This window comes from Argiope bruennichi, chromosome 7, assembly GCF_947563725.1.
Source record: "Argiope bruennichi chromosome 7, qqArgBrue1.1, whole genome shotgun sequence".
Lineage (NCBI taxonomy): Eukaryota > Metazoa > Arthropoda > Arachnida > Araneae > Araneidae > Argiope > Argiope bruennichi.
This window is the reverse complement of record NC_079157.1, coordinates 86,946,077-86,967,744: the sequence shown is the minus strand read 5'-3', so window position 1 is coordinate 86,967,744 and position 21,668 is coordinate 86,946,077. Positions and strand designations below refer to the sequence as shown.

The window sequence follows — 21,668 nt, the reverse complement described above, 5'->3', positions numbered from 1 at the left end:
TATTCACATATAAATGCCAAATTAAATACTTTTAACATGAATATAATCTTTGTACATTCTATAATTTAATGAAATTATTCTTTATTAAAAATTGTGAATCATATTGTGATAAATACATAACCGAAAATTACAGAATGTTGTCATTCCTTTATCCAATGGAGTCTTTTTGACAGTACCAAAATGACAACCACAATTTCATAAGTGCTTATTTTTTTACATCTTTCCAATGAAATATTTCATATTTACTAAAAAAATATCTCAGCTTTTATTTTCAAAAAATAGTTAAATTAATTCATTTTATTCGTTAATCTTTTTTGTTACTGTTATTTTATGATGATTAGCAATATCTATTTCGGCAATCTTCGTACCATCTGATAAGGGAGGCGGTAGTTTCCGGTTCACTATTTACATCTGAAATTTTTCGTCTAATGGTGTGTTATTAAAATGATTGATTAATTTTTTGCGTCCTGAGGCAATATAATTTTGTTTCGAGAAGTTCCAGGTTTTGTGTTGAAGTCAATTTAACCAGCATCAATGCTCAGCTTGCAAGACGGTACCGAGGATTCTACTCTGACAGCCGATTCTACGAAGGTAAACTCCTCTTCAAGCAAATGCTGTCTTTTTTGCATGTTTGAATGAAAAATACTACATCTTTTAGTATTCAAGAAAACTGCGGAATTATCGAATGTCATTCGTAACTTATAGCAGTTTCTGGTTGCCTTAATGTTGAATATATATTTGCGTAAATTGTATGTTTCAGTAATTTTGAATAAAAGTCTTAAATTATTGACAAAAAATTTGCCTTCAAATATTTTTTTTCCTTTCCTCTTTTTTTTGTGTGTATTTTTTCCCCCTTCATAATACCGCAAAAGAGAAACTGCATATGCAGTATTTCTTATTATGAACCTTTATTACAGAGATAAAATATAATATTAATTTTAAAGGGCTTATTTATATTTTGAAATATTTTACTGCAATCTTGAATTTATTGAAAGATTCCAGCTTCTGTTTACGACATATTCATTTATATGTGGCCAACACTATTTTTCATTAAAAGAATTTTTAAACATATTTTTAAAAAATACTTTAACTGTTTATATTTTACATAAGCTTTGTGCATTACTCTTTATCATTACACCACTGCATCATGTTAGTGTAAATATAACATGCATAGGAAAGTTTGAATGAGTTGCAGATTTATATTTTAAACTTTGTTTTTAGTTTATCTAATTTCGAATATGCTGTATTTGCATAGGTTTGAATAATTTTTATATGTAATCAGTGTCATAAAAAAAAAATCAAACAGAATTTATGTATTTTTTGATTTAAGACACTGTATTGTCTTGACAAACAGATTTTTTTTTTTTGTTAATGAGTTTTTTTAATTTTTAGGTTTATATATATTTTAAAGTGAAAAATTAATTGAGTAACAAATAAGAAATTAATTATATACTGTTGTTTCTTCCATGATCTTTTGTGCCTTTATGTATTTTTAAAATTGCTGAAATTTTCCATTTAGATATTGAACTGCATAATATGAATTGCATCATTTATAAACATTACCTTATAACACTCCATGGTGTTTCCAATAGATATCTTCTGAATATCTTATTAGAGTTCATTATCTTCTTAAAGTAACTTATTATTGAATGTTTAAGAATATTTTGATAAATTAATGTTAATCCTAAGCATTTTTATTACCTGTGGATGTTAGAATCTTAAAGGGAAGGATTTAGCTCTTTGTGCTACTACAGTTTCGTACAAGTTTTTCATTTAGTGATTTAGTCATGAAAAATTTAGTTTTGTTATATGAATTTTTGGTTATAAAAAGAGAGCATTACTTTGCTGGAAAGTAATGAATTAAACTTATAATTAATTTGAAACTGCTTTCTTTATATTAAATATTATTTCATTCATTGTTTTTATATAAAGATATACAACTTGTTATCTTAAAGTTTAAAATAAAGTTATGGAAATTTATAAATGTTCTGAAGAGATCATGAAAAGTGACTTAAAAAAGTGTATCTTTAATTTAATTTCTCTTATATCATTACTTATATTATTTATGTTATATAATTCAATTATATTTTTCTGGTTAATTTTCTGAATATTTTTTTGATTCTTTATTTTTTTAAAAAATATATTGAATTCGTTCTTTTCTCCTATTTCAGAATCGTTCTGACACTGTGGATCTCTCTGATCAATCATTGGTAGTTGATATTTCAGATGCCCTGAGTGAAAGAGACAAAGTAAAATTCACCGTCCATACAAAGGTAGATTATTTATAATTTAAATTAATTAGTCATGAAGACAATTCATAAAAGATTCTGATGGTTATTTATGAAAAAATATCAAAAGATTTTGAATTGATATTGGGTTGATTTATATATATATTTAATGTGGTAGGTGTACCACGTTAAACATGGTAGGCGTATGTAGCTTTAAACGCTGAAAAATTAAATTTAGTTTAATTTAACGAAGTTTATTTGCAATAGCAAGTATTTTTTTTTTTCGGAATTGTACTCTCATTTTGTAAGTATTTTGCTTTTTTGGTTCTATTTTCATGGTATTTTGTGGTTTGATTTGCTGTGGTCTTATTTGGATTATTTTTTGCAAATGTTTTTACTTGTTTGAGTATAATTATGTTTAATCTTGTGATACTAATTTTATCTCCAAAACCTCAATTTTCTGGGATTTTCGTGTCACGAGGGGTCAGTTTGTTGGACAAAAGTCAGACCCCTCACAGAAAAAATCTTTGGTTTGAATCCTTGCCTGAGGGTGATCCTTGAGAAATTCTTCGGGCCGGATTCATTTAATCTTTCTTTTTGATTCTTCGACTGTAAACTTAATATTTATATTTATTTCTAATTTTAATTTAATTAAATAAATATTATGTTGATTAAATTGTTATATGAGTATAATTTTAAAAAAAAATTGACACTATTTTGAGCCCAGATTTCAGAGCAAATTGAAATTATTTATATTTATACGATTAAATTTTGTATTAAGAAGCATTATAAAATTTTTTACTTTACATTTTCCTATGAATTAAATATACCTTATGTCTTAATTATGCATTGAACTTCCCCTTGGTTTTCTTTTGCTAGGAAGATATTGTTAAAAAATGAATAAGATCTAATTCAAGTACAATTAAAATAAATGTACAAACTTGGTTTTTACAAAAAAAAAAACCTGTTTTTGTTGCATTTAATGAGACAATATGATGTTTCAGATAAACGTTACAGGTTTTTCATATTTAAGCTGCAGGTAAGATAAAATTAGAAGATCTATACATCTGTTGTTTTTTTTTTTTTTTGTAATCTCTTTCCCATTGCAGATTTAGTATTTTTAAAAAGTTAGATTAAAATAACATTTTTACTAGCTCATGTAATTAAGTTACTTTTAAGATATTTGATCTTCAAAGTTTCACCTCCCTCTCTTTTTTAAAAAAATGATTTTAAGCATGATATTTATTAGAAAAATTTCACTTGTTTTTTTTTTTTTTTTTTTTTTTTTTTTTTTCCAATCTGATTGTTGCAGAAATGTTCCTTGCTATAGAAACATTTGTAGGAAAATGCAGTACATGTTAGATATAATTTAAACATGAATTCTAGAATTGTATTTTTTAAATGTAATATTTATATTAATTGGATATAAATAAATATATTATATATAAAATGTAATTTTTTTTCTTTATATTCATCAAGATATCTTAAAAATAATTTGTTCTTGGGAAATGGTGTTTCAAAAATTGTTAATGTTTTTTTTTTTATCAAAGTTGATATCTACTAACTACAAAGTTAGTAACCCAGAAACCAGATGTTAAATTTTAAATATACTTAAAATTTAACATCTGGTTTCTGGGTTACTATCTTTGTTATTAGTAGATATCAACTTTGATTTAAAAAAAAAAATCTTAAGTGAAATTATAATACTTTTTTTTTTCTCTGAGATGTAATAATTGAAAATAATTGATCTTGCATGAATAATGATAATTTTGTAATACTTAATTGTATTATCATTGTTAATGTGTTTGTTTTTGATGAATGTGTTGTCTGTGTTTGTTTTTGATGAATAATTTTCTAATCTTTTTTCTTTTTAGACTACACTCCCTAACTTTGCAAAACCAGAATTTTCTGTTGTTAGACAACATGAAGAATTTGTTTGGTTGCATGATTCCTTTGAAGAAAATGAAAAATATGCTGGATTCACAGTAAGTAGCTGCTTCAATATCTATAAATATCTCATTTTTGAATTATATATAAAATACAGTTAATAATTCAAACATAAATTGTTTGCATGCAAATATGTTTTATTGAATACAATAGTTTTATCAAGGTTTTTTTTAATGTAATTTTTTTCTGATATCTTAGTTTAAATGGGTTTATTTGGATATGAAGTAAAATTTTTTACAAAAGAAAAGAAAAAAAAATTTGATCTATTTTCTTCTGGGATGCTGTTATAATTGCTATATTGATTGAGAATATAAGCTAAATTAGGGACTGGTATATTTATGATTGATTAATTAGGATTTCACCTTGATTAAGTAACTTTTCTCTTCACACATTATTGAATTGATACATTTATTTCTCTATCAAGTTCAGTCATCTTATACGAGATGGTTAGTTGATTGCTAGTGAAGAATGCTAAAAATAAGAACTCTGTGGAGATCAAGGATAAATCAGATCATAAGTAATTTTCTTTCTTCATCAAAATCATTATATTAAGATTTTTTTTTTTTTTTTTTTTTAAAGTTAAAAGCAGGATAGGTCTTATAAATTATTTATGTCCGTTCTAGATTTTGACAAAATAATGGGGTGGTTTCGGGTGTGGGGATTTATTATAGTATAAAAATAAGAGTATTCTATCTGCTAATCTGAAAGCTCAAGCTATAGGAATCATCTTGTAAATATTTAATCTGTACTCTTTCAACATAATTTAAACTTGTATGTGAATATTTATTGTCTATTGTCTGTATACATGATTTATAGTCATTTATATGATTAAATTTTATCTTTTTAATTGAAGTAAGAAGAAACTTATTGTAATAACTTGAATGTAGGAATTGCTTTATAGTTAAAGGAATCTTTTAAGGTTTTTTGAAAAATTTAATTGGCTATTGATTTTTTTTAATGTTTAGATCCCCCCTGCTCCTCCCTGTCCTGACTTTGATGCATCAAGAGAAAAACTTCAAAAGTTGAGTGAAGGTGAAGGAACTATGACCAAAGAAGAATTCATGAAAATGAAGCAAGAACTTGAAATGTATGTAGGTTTAATGAAAATAAGTTTAAAAAATATTTTGACATATTAATATATCATGTTTATATATATATATATATATATATACATTTTTGGCAGGGAGTACTTAGCTACCTTTAAAAAGACAGTTGCCATGCACGAAGTGTTTCTGCAGCGTCTTGCCACCCATCCTGTCTTCAAAAATGATAATAACCTCAAAGTGTTTTTGGAATATGAACAAGAGGCAAGTTCTCTAATTTATTTTGTTTTTTTTAATTGGGGGTGAATATGGTAAGAACTTTCCTCTGGAACTGAAGACTATTAATTAAAGCCAAATCTCCCATAAGATCTGCCATATACACTACCTACCACATATTAAATACCTCAAATCTGAAAGGCTTTCCCAAATAGATGTAGTATCGAAATTTAATATAAGCCATACCATCTTGAATATTGTTATTGGTTTACTGAGCTTTAAAATTATAAGATCTTTCCAATGACAATTGCCAACTTTAAAACTGAACACTTAAGGTGATGTGTATGTAATTTTTTTTCCTATATATAATAATTTTATCCTTTAATTCTATCAAACATAAAATGGGCAACTAGACAAAATTATTCCTGACTTGAGAAAGCTTTCTTTTCTCTTCATTTGATTCACAGATTTTAATTGTCTTAAGTGTTTACAATAGCCGTGCATCCTACAATTAGTTTTTTGAAGCATTGCGAATGTATATTCTAGCTATTTTAAATGCACAATGTAGTAAAATATAACTTTATTAGTTTTGTCAGTTGCATTCTCTAGCCAACACTTTCATTTCCAAGGTATTTGCGACATTAAAACAAATGGTATATGTAAGCTGTTATAAAAGTTTAGAGATTGTGGAATTTATTACTGTAGTTAAAAATTTGATTTAAATTCAAGGTTTTTTAAAACATTATTTATTATTTTATGTTTGTATAATATTACCCTTGGATTTTATTAGTGGGAGAGGGAGCATTTCCTCCTGCTTTACCTAATGTGCATTATATTTTTTGAAAAGTTGTTTTTGATTAGAAATGAAATAATTTAAGTGTGATAATAAATGTCATTTTCAATCATAATTTTTAAATACTATTAAAATTATAAGTTATATTAATACTATAAATTATATTAAAATATTTAATACTAAAAGCATTTTCTACAATAATAGTGTTTAAATTGATACCAAATTATTGATGCAAAATATAAAAACATTTGGAAAAATATATATATTTACATTTAACATTTTAAAACATTTCATAAAAATTAATTAATGCTTCAAAGCTGTAATGAAAATATAAAAACCCAAATCCATGTAGAGACTGACATTATGCAATTTGCATTCATAGGGTGTGTCTCGTATCCTATTTTGAGTAAACTCTGCTTCTGAGTTTTTAATCATCTAATTTACCTTGATTGCATAAATCGAGGGGAATGAAACTCTTCAAAGAATAAAATCCTATCCCACATAAGAATATAAATTATAACTATCATCTTATCATGAGCATGTCTGCCTGTATACATTAACAAATGCATGTTTCTGTTTATATTTGTGAAAATCCAGTGATTCATAGCAGAAACTTGCCCAGCCCTAATCTGACCTCAAGAGAGAAATATCAATATATGGCACCAACCTTTTTAAAGAAACATAAATTAGTAATGTTGCCTAATAAAAAGCATTTCATCCCAAAAGCCAATCGCACTCTTATGTCAATAGACCCATTGATGTATTTATACTATAATGCAAAGATAAAGCATTCAGCTAAGAAAAGAATCTAGTGCAAATGTCAAAATGTATTTGTCTTGAAGGAGCTAACTGGAAAAATTGTAATTGACTAATATTCTTTTTTTAATATTATTTTTAATATGATATTAATTTTTATTGATGTTTTTTGTTTCACCCATATATGTAGCTGAATGTAAGAGGAAAGAACAAAAAGGAAATGTTAGCTGACCTATTTAGCAACCTTGGAAAGACAGCCGATGACTTGTTGCTTTCTAGTACTCAGAAGGTCAGTTTCTTGATTGTTTATTGGACTTTTGTGCTTGTTTTCAAAAGTTAGAATAATAATGTAGTGTGTTCTTATTTTAACATTGATCAGTTAACAATATAAACATATCATATATTATAATGATGTTTAATCATCAATAATATGTAAAGTCATTGATGTTATAGATGTATTGATGTACATTATATTGTTTTAGTAAAAAAATGACATACAGGCACTAATTACAAATATATTTATTCACTCCATTTATGATTGGCATTCATTCAAGTATTTTGAAAAAATAACTATTTGTATATTAGTTATATGACAAAATGGAATTATTATGGATACCAAAGATTTACAGATTATATGGCATTTCAACAAAAGATGCTCATTACGATTCTTTCATTAGTTTAAAGTCTTCCGATCTTTCACTATGACATCCTACATGTATTTTTCCATCAATATATTTAAAGTTTGCAATATTTCTGATCCCAAGTTGTATCATACACTTCAGTGGATATTCATTCACTGCCTTCATCCTCATACACCTTCCTAAATAAAATTCCCCACATATTCTGAAATGGGTTTAGATCAGGGCTTATTGAATTTTTGATAATTTTTCGTAGCATTGGAAGTAGAGATGGGAACACTATCATGCAGATCTAAACCCGACCCCCTTATGTTTTCTGCAGATCTCGTATGATGATTTTCTAGTGTTTCTGTTTAGGTAAATTTTATCGGCCATCAAAAAATTCCACACCCACTTGGTTGTAGAAGCCGAAAGCTACCCATCTGATTGCATATTTAGCACTTTACTGATTTACCCAAGCTCTTTTCATAAATTTTGGTAATATTTTATATTCCCAAAAAATCATCAAAGTTAAAAAAAAATTTTCTTCACTGAAAAGAATAGCTATTTATTTATCATATATGATTATGAGCACATTGTTATATCTTATTAATGTTAAATTTTGATAGTCATAATCTTATTAATGTTAAATTTTGAGAGTTTTGTATTTATCATATAACCAGATTCTATAATTTATCTGTGAACAGTGTTTCTGGACATTCGCTATCAGGAAACTCAAGTAATTTCATGAATTGACAATTTCTAACTTGAAGCTGTTTGTTGTATCCATCTATCATTGCGAATATCTAACGTGTGTAATCTTTCCAGGCGAGATTTTGGCTTGTATGTTATTTTACAAGTTAATATACAATATAGCATACTTTTAGAATATTTTCTTGCGTCTTATTGAGCGATTTCAAATTCAGAATTCTACTCATTTCTTCATTAAAGAGCTGTGAAACTACGAACATTGGGAAATGCTGAACAAATTTATTAGGTTCTCAATCAATGCCATGATTATTAATACCTTATTTGAATAAAATTGCATTTGTCTATAAATTTTGGGGGACATTTATTTTGTAATTTAAGAATTAGCATTAATTATATGGGTTAGCATATCTGTTTTTCTCCCCCAAAATGATAGATATAACATATTCATGAAGTTAAATCAAAATACATCATATACAACAAAAAATATTGTAAAATACAAGATTCTCTAAACATTTGGTATAGAGTATAATATTTTGTATGAATACATATAACATAATGGAATGAATTGGCGCAGCATGATTAAGAGTGGTTTTTGCACCATGAAACTTCATTAAACCTCCATAATTGAATAATAAAGGATAAAATTGTTTAAAAATTTACTAAATGAGTACTGTGTATATCTCACAAACAGGTGTTTCATATAAATTTGTTAAACATATGTAGGTTTTTAATCAGTGTAAAATCTTGTATAAATTTATCCAATTTGTGAAAAATAGTTGTACATATGAATAGTAACAACATTTTTAGAAATAACATGAAAATAAATCTCTATTAGTCATTTTGTGATATATGTATATATTCCTCTTTCTGAACTTTAATTAATTCAAATTGTCATTTCATTCACAAATTTCATGACTGCTTTTGCAGGTTCTGGTACATTTGATATAAGCCTTGCCAATTATACTGAATTTTTATTTTAATTTTGTAGATGCTATATCAAATACTGTGCTTATGTTAGCAATATTCAATGTATGTGAATTATTGAATTTTATGCAGCTTTTGTGTTAATACGAAATCAAATCTTTCAGGATGTTGATGAATTCTTTGAGCATGAAAGAACATTCTTAATTGACTATCATAGTCATATCAAGAATGCTACTGCAAAAGCAGATAGAATGACACAAAGTCATAAAAGTAAGTTGTGGTTTTATATAGCAATGATATAAACATGCATTTGTTTTGCACTCTTATTGATATACTGGTTGCATAATGAATTATTCTAAACTAGAATAACAGAACTAATTTGAACAGAACTATACAGAACTTATTTGAAAATGCTTTTAATTCTTTATGCATAGAATTAAAAGCATTTTCAACCACTTAATCTGAGGATACATTCTTTTTAGAAATTTTTTACAAATCCATTTTTAAGTTATGGAAAGTTCATTACTTTAAATATAAAATCTCCACCAGTTTAGAGACGACTTTTTGAAATTTCTTCCTATGTTATTATGGAAGAGCAAATATTTTTGATTGGATTTATTGGGCTAATATTTTTTTTAAAAATAATTTCCTTACTTCTCTGGTAGCTGCACTGCAACCTATTTCATTAAATTCCACATAATCACTTTATTATACGAGCACATTACTTCCCTAGCTATATGAGATGCTGTTTTGAATTTAAAGGACTTAAAAGGATTTTAGTGATTACCCTGTATACTGATTCCTGAAGTATGTTATATGTACTGAAAATATTTACAACTGTTACTGTTTATTTTATATACTTCAATGCTGTCTGATTGTAAGTTTTTTTTTTATTATTATTATTATTATTTATTTTTAGATGTTGCTGATACTTACATAAAAATTTCTTCTTCTCTGGTTCAACTTGCAACCATCGATGGATCTGATTTAGAGAAGTATGTTATTGAATTGCATTAAAATTTTATTCAATTTATAAACTTAGGATTTAAATACAAAGTATATTATAAACTTTCAGTAAATATTTTATAATATTTTTAATAGGTTCTTTAGTAAAGTATCCGATACATTTGAAAAAGCTAGGGTAAGTTTGTTTTTATACATGTCTAAGATTTTCATAATATTCATCATTGTTCAATTAAAGTTTATTAATGTTTCATGATTTACAGGCCTATGCATTGTTGATTAGATATGTTTATAAATAAGATTTTTCTTTTACTTCGATTTCAGTAATGATGCAAATTGTGATTCGAGTTTGGAATTAATTTAATTAAAAGGCAAAAAGTTTTGGATTAAACTGGCCTTTCTTTGAAACTATTATAATATTAATAGTTAATTTGATCAAATAATCTGGTTAACCATATTAACTTTTCAATTAAAATATTAGTTTGAATATTGAAAGCTTACTAATTTTAAAAATCTCCTTTTGCACTTTGAATATGTTTAAAAAAAACTATTTTTAAATTTACTAATTATTTTAAATTTAGATTTGTTAATTTAAAGCCATGAAAAAAAAGTACAATAAGTAACACACATTAATAGTTACATAGATTTTTAAAAAAACTTTTTGTTTTGACATTAGTATAAAAAAAATCACTTTACTTAAAATATTGCCAATATAAGACATTTAAACTTTAAATTCCATTTACAATTTTATTTAAAATGCATTTTTTTGTGCCACTAGGAGGAATAAATGTAGGTGATAATAAATGCAAATAGTGCACTTTTTAAAAAGTATACAATAACCCTACTTCTGTTTTTATGTTTTGTAATTAATTAGGAAAGAGAAAAATACCATTCTTAAATTGTTCAATGGCTTGATTCTGTCTGTTTTAAAAGTAATATTAATGTTTTCTCTATGAATTTCTCAGACTTCATATTTTGTAGCCATAGGATCTATCTAGTAAAAGTGTTTAATTGTAAATGTGTGCAAGTTGTTTGTTGTTGTATATTTAATTATTGTATATCTTTTGAAACTTTCTAAAATTTTTATCTGAATTTTCCTGCCCATTCACTTTTAGAAAATTGAAGGGAGAGTGGCTTCAGATGAAGACCTTAAACTGTCGGACACATTACGTTACTATATGAGAGATACAGCTGCTGCCAAAGTAAATGTTTCTTCTTTTCTGTAATGTGCATTAATGGCAATTTTAGAAACTTTTATTCCTTTACTTACAAATTTCTTGTCTTTCATCAACTTTGAGTATAATAATTAGTTCAAAAAAATTATATATATATATATTTATTTCAAAGCATATGCACATACTTTAAATTGTTAATTTTAAAAAGTTAATCTCAAATTTTGTTTCAATTTATGTACTTCCTCTTCTAATGCACAATTCTAATGAAATGAGATTATATGTGATTAATTTTCATAGTAGTATAAAAAATAACATTTTCTGATATAACCAATATAAAAATAAACATCAGCAAATGTGATTTTATGCTTATTATTTATTACAATTAAATCCACAGTTCTTGTTTCTTGCAAAGAAAGTTCAAGCTTGTACAACGATGACTTACGTTGTGACTGTTAAAAAATATTTTGTATTTATTTTTATTTTAAAAAGTAGACCATTATCTATTATAATAGAATTCCCAAGATTAGATTATTTTTTTTTTTTAATTCCTTCAGTTTAAAAGAGAATGATTATATTTTTAAGTGGGAATGCACTTATGAACAAAAGAAAAAACAATCTGCTCCCCTGAGTTAATTGTTTTATTCAAAATCATTATTTCTTGAATTATGATCACTAATACAGTTGTTGAAATTTCAGCAAGTCCAATATTACAATTTTCAGATTCATCAATATAAAAATTATTTGAGCTGCTATAAATTTTATTCATATTTAAATGCTGTTAAACTTCTTCTTAGCTTATATTTATCGTCCTTCGTTTCCTTATTTAATTTCAAAATTTATAATGGTAAAAAAAAAACTGTGGAAAAATGGTTAGCATGTCTTTGGTACTGCCTACCTTGAATACTCTTTTGTTTAAAAACACGTTAGGGAAAGCCACACCTGTTGCACCTTAGGCTTGTAATCAATGTAAAATTTGATATGAAAATTGAGGAAACTAAGGAGTAAATTACTGTTTCACTAGGAGATCAGTTGTTTAATGTAAAATGGCATTAATATAATTAAATGTGAAATGAAATCAAATTATCATATTTACTCAATGAAAAATTTGAGATGCTTGCAGTAGATATGCATTAGTCACCAGTGATTGTTATTTTGTCTTTTATGTAATAAATTCTATTTAATTTAAATTCATAAAAAAAATTGTCTATTGTAATAGTTTTTAATGGTCATTTTATTTTTCTTAGAATCTTTTATATCGAAGGCTGCGGTGTTTAGCAAACTACGAAACTGCCAATAGGAATTTAGAAAAGGCTAGAGCTAAAAACAAAGATGTCCATGTGGTAATTCTTGTTTTTATTGTATTTTTTATAGATTCTATGCATTTAAAAATATAAGAATTTGAACTTTTATGAAATCTTGATGCTAGTCAATATGTCATATATACATTTAATAATATATAGATACCGATATGATACAATCTTTTCATTTATTGAATTCATTAAAATTTAACTGCATCTTTTATTGAATGTTTTTACATTGCTTGTACCATTTTTTTTTTTTTTTAATTTCCTTATGAATCTTTTATTGTACCTTTTTGTTTATTTTGAAAAAGTATTTCTCTGTATAATTAGCAATAACTGATTCAAATTAGCAGCATATAGAATGCTGAATAGTGACAATCTGGCAATTGAATTTCTCTCTCATTTTTTGCTTGCCTTGGGTCCATATAAAGAATTGTATGCTTTTATATACCTTTCAATTTGAGCATTTTTATATAGAATTTTAATAACAGTATTATTTAAATTTTAATAACAGTATAATTTAATTCTTTTCAAATGTATGTTTTTAAATATATTAGTCATATTTAAAACCAGTTAGCTAGGAATAGTATATCTTGTTTTTATTGTATTGTTAGATTCAAGTTTCACTGTCTGTAGTCACTGTTAATATTCATAATTTATTTATGTAATTTTGAAGGCAATTTAAATACATTATATAATTATTTAAACATTCTTTACTTTTCCCTTTCCTTGCATCCCAATTGCAATTTTTAATTGCTTTTGCCTGAAACTATACAAATTATGTCAATATATTTACATTTTGATTTGTTTTGTTTCTAGTAAGATTAATAAAACCTTTCTAAAATAGTTTACAAATATTTATAACTTTTTATTCTTTCCTTTCAGTATTTTTTATTTGTTTGTGTATTTGTAGAAGTTTGTGTCAAGAAGTATGGCTTCAATGCAATGACATTCTAGTTAATTTAATTCTTATTTCTGATTTGCAGCAAAATTTGCTGATATTTTAGAATTTTTCCTTTTTATGGTATATTTTCAAAGCTTTACTTCTTATAGCCTAAATTTCCGACTATGCCAATTAAATTTTTCTTCAGTAAAGAAATTGGAATATAACATTTAAAATTTGGGAAAATCTTAATTTTGAAAGTTACTATTTATTAGTTCAAAACTCGTGAAGAAATTCAAATTTTTCATTCGTAAATTTGTTGAAGATTCAAAATTATTTAGAATTAAGAAATTCTTTTAAAGTGAAATAATTACTCTTAATGTGCATGAAATTAGAGATTAAATGGTCTTTCTTTTATTAATATTTATCTTGAATGTTTCTTTTTATTTGTTTTTTAATATCAAAACTTAAGCTCTGTTTAACCTTAAAGTAGTTCAATTAAACTTTTTTTCTTTTTTCATATTCAGTTGTATTTATATTTATATGAGCATTTTCATAAAAATTCATAAATTGAACAAAAAAACTTCATATCAAAATTTAAATCATTATCCTATTTAACATCTAATTAGTTCAAAATAATTGGCTATTTTAAGAATGAGTTACAAAAAATGCTTTTGTTTGATATTAGAATAAAAAATCTTTTAATATAGCTATTATAATTAACTCGGTTTTAAAAAAGTAAAAATGCGATTGGTGTTTAAGTTTTTTTGAAAATGTCTCCAAAATTTATCTTATTTGTCAAGTTTTATTCAGTGTTGAGGACTGTTAATATTAATAATATAAATATCTTTTTGTAGACTGAAATAATTAGTAATATTTCTGAAACAAGTAAATATTTTTATGCTATAAGTGATCAAATATCAATAAATAAAAATCACATTTGTTATAATTTATGAATTATAAAACCTTATTTTGTGAAGTATTTTGATTTATATTTTGTTTATTTATTGAATTTCTTATAATTGGTTTAAATTAGTCGAGTACAATCATATTATACTGCAAAATACGAAAGAAATTTAAATTTTCTTTTAAGTAAATTTATTTTGTTTTCAGGCTGAGACAGCTCAACAGGAAGCCTGTGATCGTTTTGAAGCTATTTCTAAACAAGCAAAACAAGGTTCTTAGCATTTTGATCATTCTTGACTAGTCATCTTTAATTGCTACTTCTTCATCAGGGAGGATAGTGTAATGCGAAAGGAATCCTTTTCTTAAAATTATTTTTACGAGATTTATTTTTTTATATTATCTTGCTTTGAAAATCATCTTGAAATTTTATGTACTTTGGATCATAAATGGGGAAACTAAGAAATCTTGTTTAAAAAATATCTGGTATAAGAATTAAAAAAATAATAATGTTTAAATGATTGAGAATATTGTCTACAATATACATTAGAATATAGTTTCATTTGTGTGGTTGTTTCTTTCACATCATTGTCATATGTTTTGCTTATTTCTCTTGAAAATTGTGTGGATAATAAAGAGATACTTCTTTAATTTTCTATAACAGAGGATCATATGATTAAATATTTGAAAGTTTCATAACATTTTAATGCCATTAAATTCCATAATACTTAAATTGCCATCGTTAAGAAAAAATTCATTTCTAAATTATCAAAAAATTATTTTTGTGCTGTTATATTAATATCTTGTGAAGTTATTACAAGAAATATTAAAATTTGACTGTAGCTTTAACTAACATTTCAAAAAAAAATTATTATGAAATGCTTACTTTTACCCCGTTATGTTATATTTGTGCTAAATTTCGTAGACTAAATAACTTAGCCTGTAGAATCCCTATAGACATACTTTCTTCTTTATTATTAGCAAAACATATATATTACATAGTTATGATGATTGCTAAAGTGGGATAATCTTTATTTAAATTTTATTACTTGCAGAATTGCAAGACTTTCGGGTGCGTCGTGTTGCTGCCTTTAGGAAAAACTTAGTGGAACTGGCAGAATTAGAAATAAAACATGCAAAAGTAAGTAATCGCTAGTTCTTTGTTAATCTCTCACTTAGTTTTTAGACACTATTTGCATGAATTAAAATATGATGACTGAAAAATTTTTAAATTTTATAATTGATAGTTATTTTTTAAATTGTTGAATTCATTGCTTTAAAAAATAAAAACAGTTGTATTTTAAAATGTTATCATTAATCTTTATGAAATTACACTTATCAAAATTATTCACACGTATATCTGTGATTTGAGCAGATAGTTTTACAAACTATCTTTCAATTTCATTCAGTTTTAAAAATAAGTGTTGCATTTAATAAAGCTAACTAGAAAAGAAAGAATAGAAAAGCATTCATCTACAATATCTGAATACTGGATGCACCTATGTAAATACTATTGAAAATTATTTCCTTCATATTATATTTTCAGGGATTATTTATTGTACTGAACTGACCATTTGTGAAAATGCTTGTTTGTTGTAAAATGAAACCCTTAGTTTCCAAACGTTAAATTTGCATTATATCTTGTAATGTAGGAAAAACTTAAAATGGTAATGCCCATACATTTAAGATATGAAGTATTTTTTTTCTAACAATTTAAGAAATGTTTGAAATTTTAAATTTAGAAATATATAATTTTATTATATCCCATCTTATTTAAGTGTAGAATACAATTGTAAAAATTCTCTCTTCTCTTTTTAATAGGCTCAAGTGCAACTTCTATCTAATTGTCTTCTGTCGCTCAAAGAAGAGAACAGCCTCTAATTTCTTTTCCTTTTGAAAAGGGATTGTTTCATGCCCTTTCAGGGAAGAGAGCTAACCGTGATTGAGAAACTGATTTTCTGAATAAATTTTTATATATATAATATATGAATTATTCTATATTTGTTATTTAATTTTAATAAAAACTTTGCAGATATGAGTGGGCATGCATGAACATGTGGCAACTTCATTTTGAATATATGTATTAAAACATTCCATAAAGTTGAATAGTCAGTTTTTTTTTCCTTTTTGATTGATTTTATTTTCCAAGAGCACAAATGGTTTGTTTTTTTCCCCTCTTGTCCTCATAAATGTCCCAGAAGTGCTTCCATACTGAATTGGAACTCTGATTTCTCCAGTGTTTCATTGTATGCTAAAAATTCAAGTTGTACAAAAAGTTTTAGTGCAGGTGCTGTGCTTTTACCTAATGACATAAATGAAAAAAAAAAAAAAAAAAAAAAGCTACTTTAAGAATACAATTTGTCATATGCAGATAAGATTGACTAGGTTTATGAATTTCTATTTTATACTCAAATTTATCATCCATCCACCATTTAGCCACTGCCCTTTTGCAATTGTGTTGTTTGTTTGTTTTTTTCGTCCCATATAGTTTCAGTATTATATGTACTGTTATTTGGCCTATGTATTTTCATGTATTCGATATCAAATCAAAAAGAAACTTTTGGTATGATCGTTCACAGATGACTTTGCTTAAACTTGATATCTTACACTGATTCAGAAATTCAAATTTAGATTTTTTAAATATGTGAATGATCTTGTTGGATAAATATTTTAGAACAATTAACTCTGTTCTTCTGTTTCCTTGTGCCAATAAAATTACAAAATGGGAAAATACTTGTTATGCAAAACTCTTGTTTGTTTTTATGTCAAGTGGTGCTAATTTTTCTCTGTTTCTTTAGCATCCCTGTGTACATCTTTATCCTAAAATAAATCCAAAATTGTTGATTACATATTTCTCCATTAAATATTTTTAAAAATCTGTTTAGTCTTTCTGTCTTTGAATCAAATTATTTTAATTTTCAAGTTACAAATAAAGATTGAAAATATTTTATAAATGAGTTTTTTTATTTTTGTAAACATAAATATCAAACAAGTTTTAAATTGAAAATGATCCAATGAAATAATTTTCAGCATTTTTTAAACCTGTAACTCCTATTGGTAGTCAAAATCTAATAGTTAACTGCTGGGTGGGGATGATAGTAGTGAAAGATTTGAAGCTTCAGAATTATCTGATTATTTTACATTGTAGATTTTGTAATTACTGTATTCATATTCAAACTTGGTATGTTGTTTGTGATGCAAGATTGTTACTATTAAGAAATGGTAATGGAATATTTAAAATCTTTTAATCAAGAACTATTTCATGGGAAAATAATTTTTTCAAGCAATTTATATTGTATTCTAATTTCAAGTATTTATTAATCCTCCATTGTTTAATCTTGCATGAAATCTCAAATGTTAATTGAACTGCATAATTTGGTTGAATTGTGTAAAAGACATTTTTTTTCCCTCCTACCTTTTATGCTGTCTTCAGAAAAAGTGAAGCCAAATCTTTTAAATTTCCATTTTTTTAATTTTTTATCTCGGTTATGTAATTTTGCAATTTATTAGAAATATATTTCTTTAATTTATGCGATAAGTTAGTGTTCTCGGTTATCTGTAATCAATTTCATCATGGGGTAATTGGAAATAAGCTTTTAATATAATTTTTATATTTTGAATTTGTTATACAATATTAAAAATTAACAGTTGGCATTTTTTTTTCTAAAAAAATTAATGTAAGAAAATTTATAAATAATAGTTTGAAGCCATTTTATGTCAAGTATGAAAGATGAAAATGCAATATTAATAGAACAATCAGAAAATAATTTGGGCTCTTTTTAATAAGAAATTATTACTGAGGGGACTAGTAACTTGAATCATCCATGACTAATTTTTCAACAGATATGTATATTGCTGAATCTTTGGGTGTTAACATAAAAAATATCAGAATAGTTATTTTGATCCTTTGATTTGACAAACATTAGGAGTACTGATTTTCCTAGATTAAAAAAAAAAAAAAAAAAAAACCTTTATGAGTAAAAGTTTAAATTGTGATTGCAACAAGTCAGATAATAACTACTTTCAAATTTTAATGTTGAAGTAGATGGTAGAAAATAAGGTTTTTTTTTTTTTTTTTTTTTTTTTGATTTTCAGGCAAGATAAGTGTAAAAGTGAAATTGAATTAATTTTTGAATAAAATGCACATTAAAACTAATAAAAATGTCTTAAATATTTACAAATTCAGATAAGATATTTGAAAATGGCTATACATTAAATAGTTATTGTTCATATGCGATGAACTCAAGACTACCGCCTATGAACAATACCTAACATGTGGAAGTAGTGCTAAATATCGCAATATTGAAAACAAAAATTGGTTACTGTCTAGGAAAAAAAAAATTATGCAGGTCTAAATTGTAATTATGATACCTATTTGATATTCTTATACTAAAAGTGAAAAAAAGTTAATAAAAACATTCACTTAAATTTAAAATCAGATATGAAATTATGCCTTCAGATGTTAGTCTACTTCCTGAAAGTCCCGTAAGATTTTTTAAATAATTCTCAATAAAAATTTAATGTATTATCATTATTATACATGTTATATTGGTACTTTCTAAGGATTAGATCTAAATACATATTTTCTTTTGTAAAAATTTGATTAAGAGCTAAAAATATTGACCTAAATTCAAAGGAAAATTATCATTATTAATAAATAATGATTAAACAGAACATAAAATGATAATACACTATTTTCAATTCTTTTCAGTGCTGTTAAAAGAACTTGAAATAACTTTATACAAATACTTTTCTAGTTTTTAAAGTTGAAATAATTTCAAGTTCCTTTTTAGGCTAAGATTACTTAAATTTTATATAAAGAATAAATTTTTGGAAAGGAAGAGAAAGCAACTTAGTTTTTATCTTAATAATTCCATCAACAAAAAAAGACAATGTGGGATAGCTGCCATTTACCCATTCTCCCCCCCCCCCTCTAATTTACAAGGATTACCCCCAGAAGTGTTGAGGAATTTTCATGTGTTGAAAACATATATATTTTCATTATATGTTTAAAGATTTAGAAATGAAATGGTTTTTCAAGTGTCTTTCAAATCTATCACAAGTAAGATAATTAGAAATTCTCCTTTGAGTCAATAACATGCACTAGATCAATTTTATTAGGATTTCTCAATGCATTAGTGACATTTAGTTTATTTTAGTTCCATCAATTGTTTGATGAAGCATTCTAGAAATCTTAAGTGAACAAGTGGATTTACACATTCCTGCTTTGAAATGAAATATATATAAATATGAAAACAATTATGTGGCATCGATTTTCATGTGCCGTTCCACAGGCGAAGATAGTTCACACAAATTAAATAATTCTATAGAAAAACTGAATTTGAGAAAGGTTTTATACAACTCAGTGGTTAGTCCATCAGTAAACTGGAAGTTTTTTTAAAAACTGAATATTGAAATACAATAAGAAATGTCATCATTTTATTTAATAAATTGGATTAATTGTAGCCTGCATGCTGTCAATTCACTTACGACATGACAAAATAGCATCAACGAGAGAAACTGTTTTCTTTGTATCTAATATATTCTAGCAAGAATTGGGAGATAAACCTAAAAAATTGGTAGAACCAATTGTATAGAAAATATAGCAGCTGTTGAAGGAGAACTTTATATTTCCATGTTATGAAAAAAAAAAAATGTGTCTGTACAATTTTTCTATGCCACAATTGTCAAATTGGGGAGTTGCCAATGATCAAACAATTTTTAATATTCTACATGAGAGACTATCCATTTTTGCATAACATATAAGATAGTTTTGTATATTTGAAAATGCCCAGTCTCAAAGAAATAGTGTTCTTGAAAACTTATTGGCTGTAAAGAGCAAATATATCTTTTAAATAAATATCAAAACTAAAGAATCATTTTCAAGTGTTAGTCTAATTTTGCCTATTTTTTGTGAAATTTCATGAATTCTAGATGTCATAGTCTCTTTAATTTTTGATAGAAAACTGCAAAAGTACCTGTACATTTTCTATGGAAAATTTCGATGGATCTCATAATTTCTTTCACATAGAAGCTTATGCATCATAAGATAGATGCTTCATTAATGATGACCAATTCATCATATTTTCTGCACTTTAATTAACCATCTCAAATGCTTTATATTTGCTTAAGTATAACTTAAAAACTTTTTTTTTTTTTTTTTTTTTTGTAATAAGATAATCAGTTTGCATGACTAAATTAATACTACTAATATGGCAAAATATAAACAGCTGTCATCAAAGGGTAGTTATTTAATTTTTAAAAAAGTTTCATATGCCAATACTGGCAAAATTAATAAGTGATTTAATGGTGAACAGACTGCTAAAAATAAAATTGAGATTTGAAACATGAATATCACAACTTTGTATATTTCTTCATTCATAGAATTTTGGAAAAGCATCCTCAAAACTATATAAATGCCAGATGAATGACTTATTTAAAAGTTGCAAGCAAAAAAGTGGCAATTTTATTTTAATGGAATTTAATGAATCTTTTTAATGATATGGTTTGTGATTCAGTAGGATATGAAGTACCTAAAAATTCAATAGGTAAGTTTCTATTAATTTATTTAAGCTAAAAGTCTTATCAGCATTTGTAGGTGGTATTCAATAATTCTGACGATTCTATTCCATGACCAAGCTATAGAAGCAATATTTTCCTCAAATAAAAATATTACAATAGGAAATAGTAAAAGAGAAATATATGTTGCAAAATTTTTGGATTTATATACAGACAATGGAAGAGGTAAGTTTCAGTTTCAAAATGTTGAAAAGGAAGAGAATTATGAAATAATTAAATGATTTAAAAGCTAAAAAGCACGAAATCTAAAGACATTTTCTGCAGCACAGTAATCTACGAACAAAGTAGTTCAAAAGAAAAGAAGAATAGAGTTTTCAATGCATAACAGAATCAAATAGTTTAGGAATTGACTAATAGCCCAATTTAACAAGTACACAATATATTTCAATGGCATGTTTGCAATTTATTTAAGTGCATATAAAAGATATTGATTTATATATGTCATCCTTTTCTTTTCATTCTATTGCTCAAATCAAAATAAAGTTTAGAAACTTGTGTAATTAATATATATATATATATGAATTTAGTTTCACTTAAAATGTGAACATCTGTAGTAATTTGTGTGAAATTAGCATCTAACAGTAGTAGCATAGAATCTAATGCAATTAAATATTTTAGAAATGTCACAC

At 25.5% G+C, this 21,668-nt stretch overlaps 1 protein-coding gene across 1 annotated transcript; it reads left to right on the top strand.

The window, feature by feature from the left end:
- Positions 1 to 347: 347 nt before the first annotated feature.
- On the top strand, positions 348 to 17,340 carry LOC129976016 (sorting nexin-6-like). The gene is made up of 14 exons (XM_056089349.1): positions 348 to 591; positions 2,172 to 2,273; positions 4,103 to 4,213; positions 5,141 to 5,262; positions 5,359 to 5,482; positions 7,174 to 7,272; positions 9,400 to 9,505; positions 10,155 to 10,230; positions 10,337 to 10,376; positions 11,314 to 11,400; positions 12,618 to 12,713; positions 14,671 to 14,734; positions 15,516 to 15,601; positions 16,282 to 17,340. The coding sequence occupies exons 1-14, from the start codon at positions 535 to 537 to the stop codon at positions 16,339 to 16,341; spliced, it is 1,230 nt and encodes a 409-aa protein (XP_055945324.1). The 5' UTR covers positions 348 to 534; the 3' UTR covers positions 16,342 to 17,340.
- Positions 17,341 to 21,668: the final 4,328 nt, after the last annotated feature.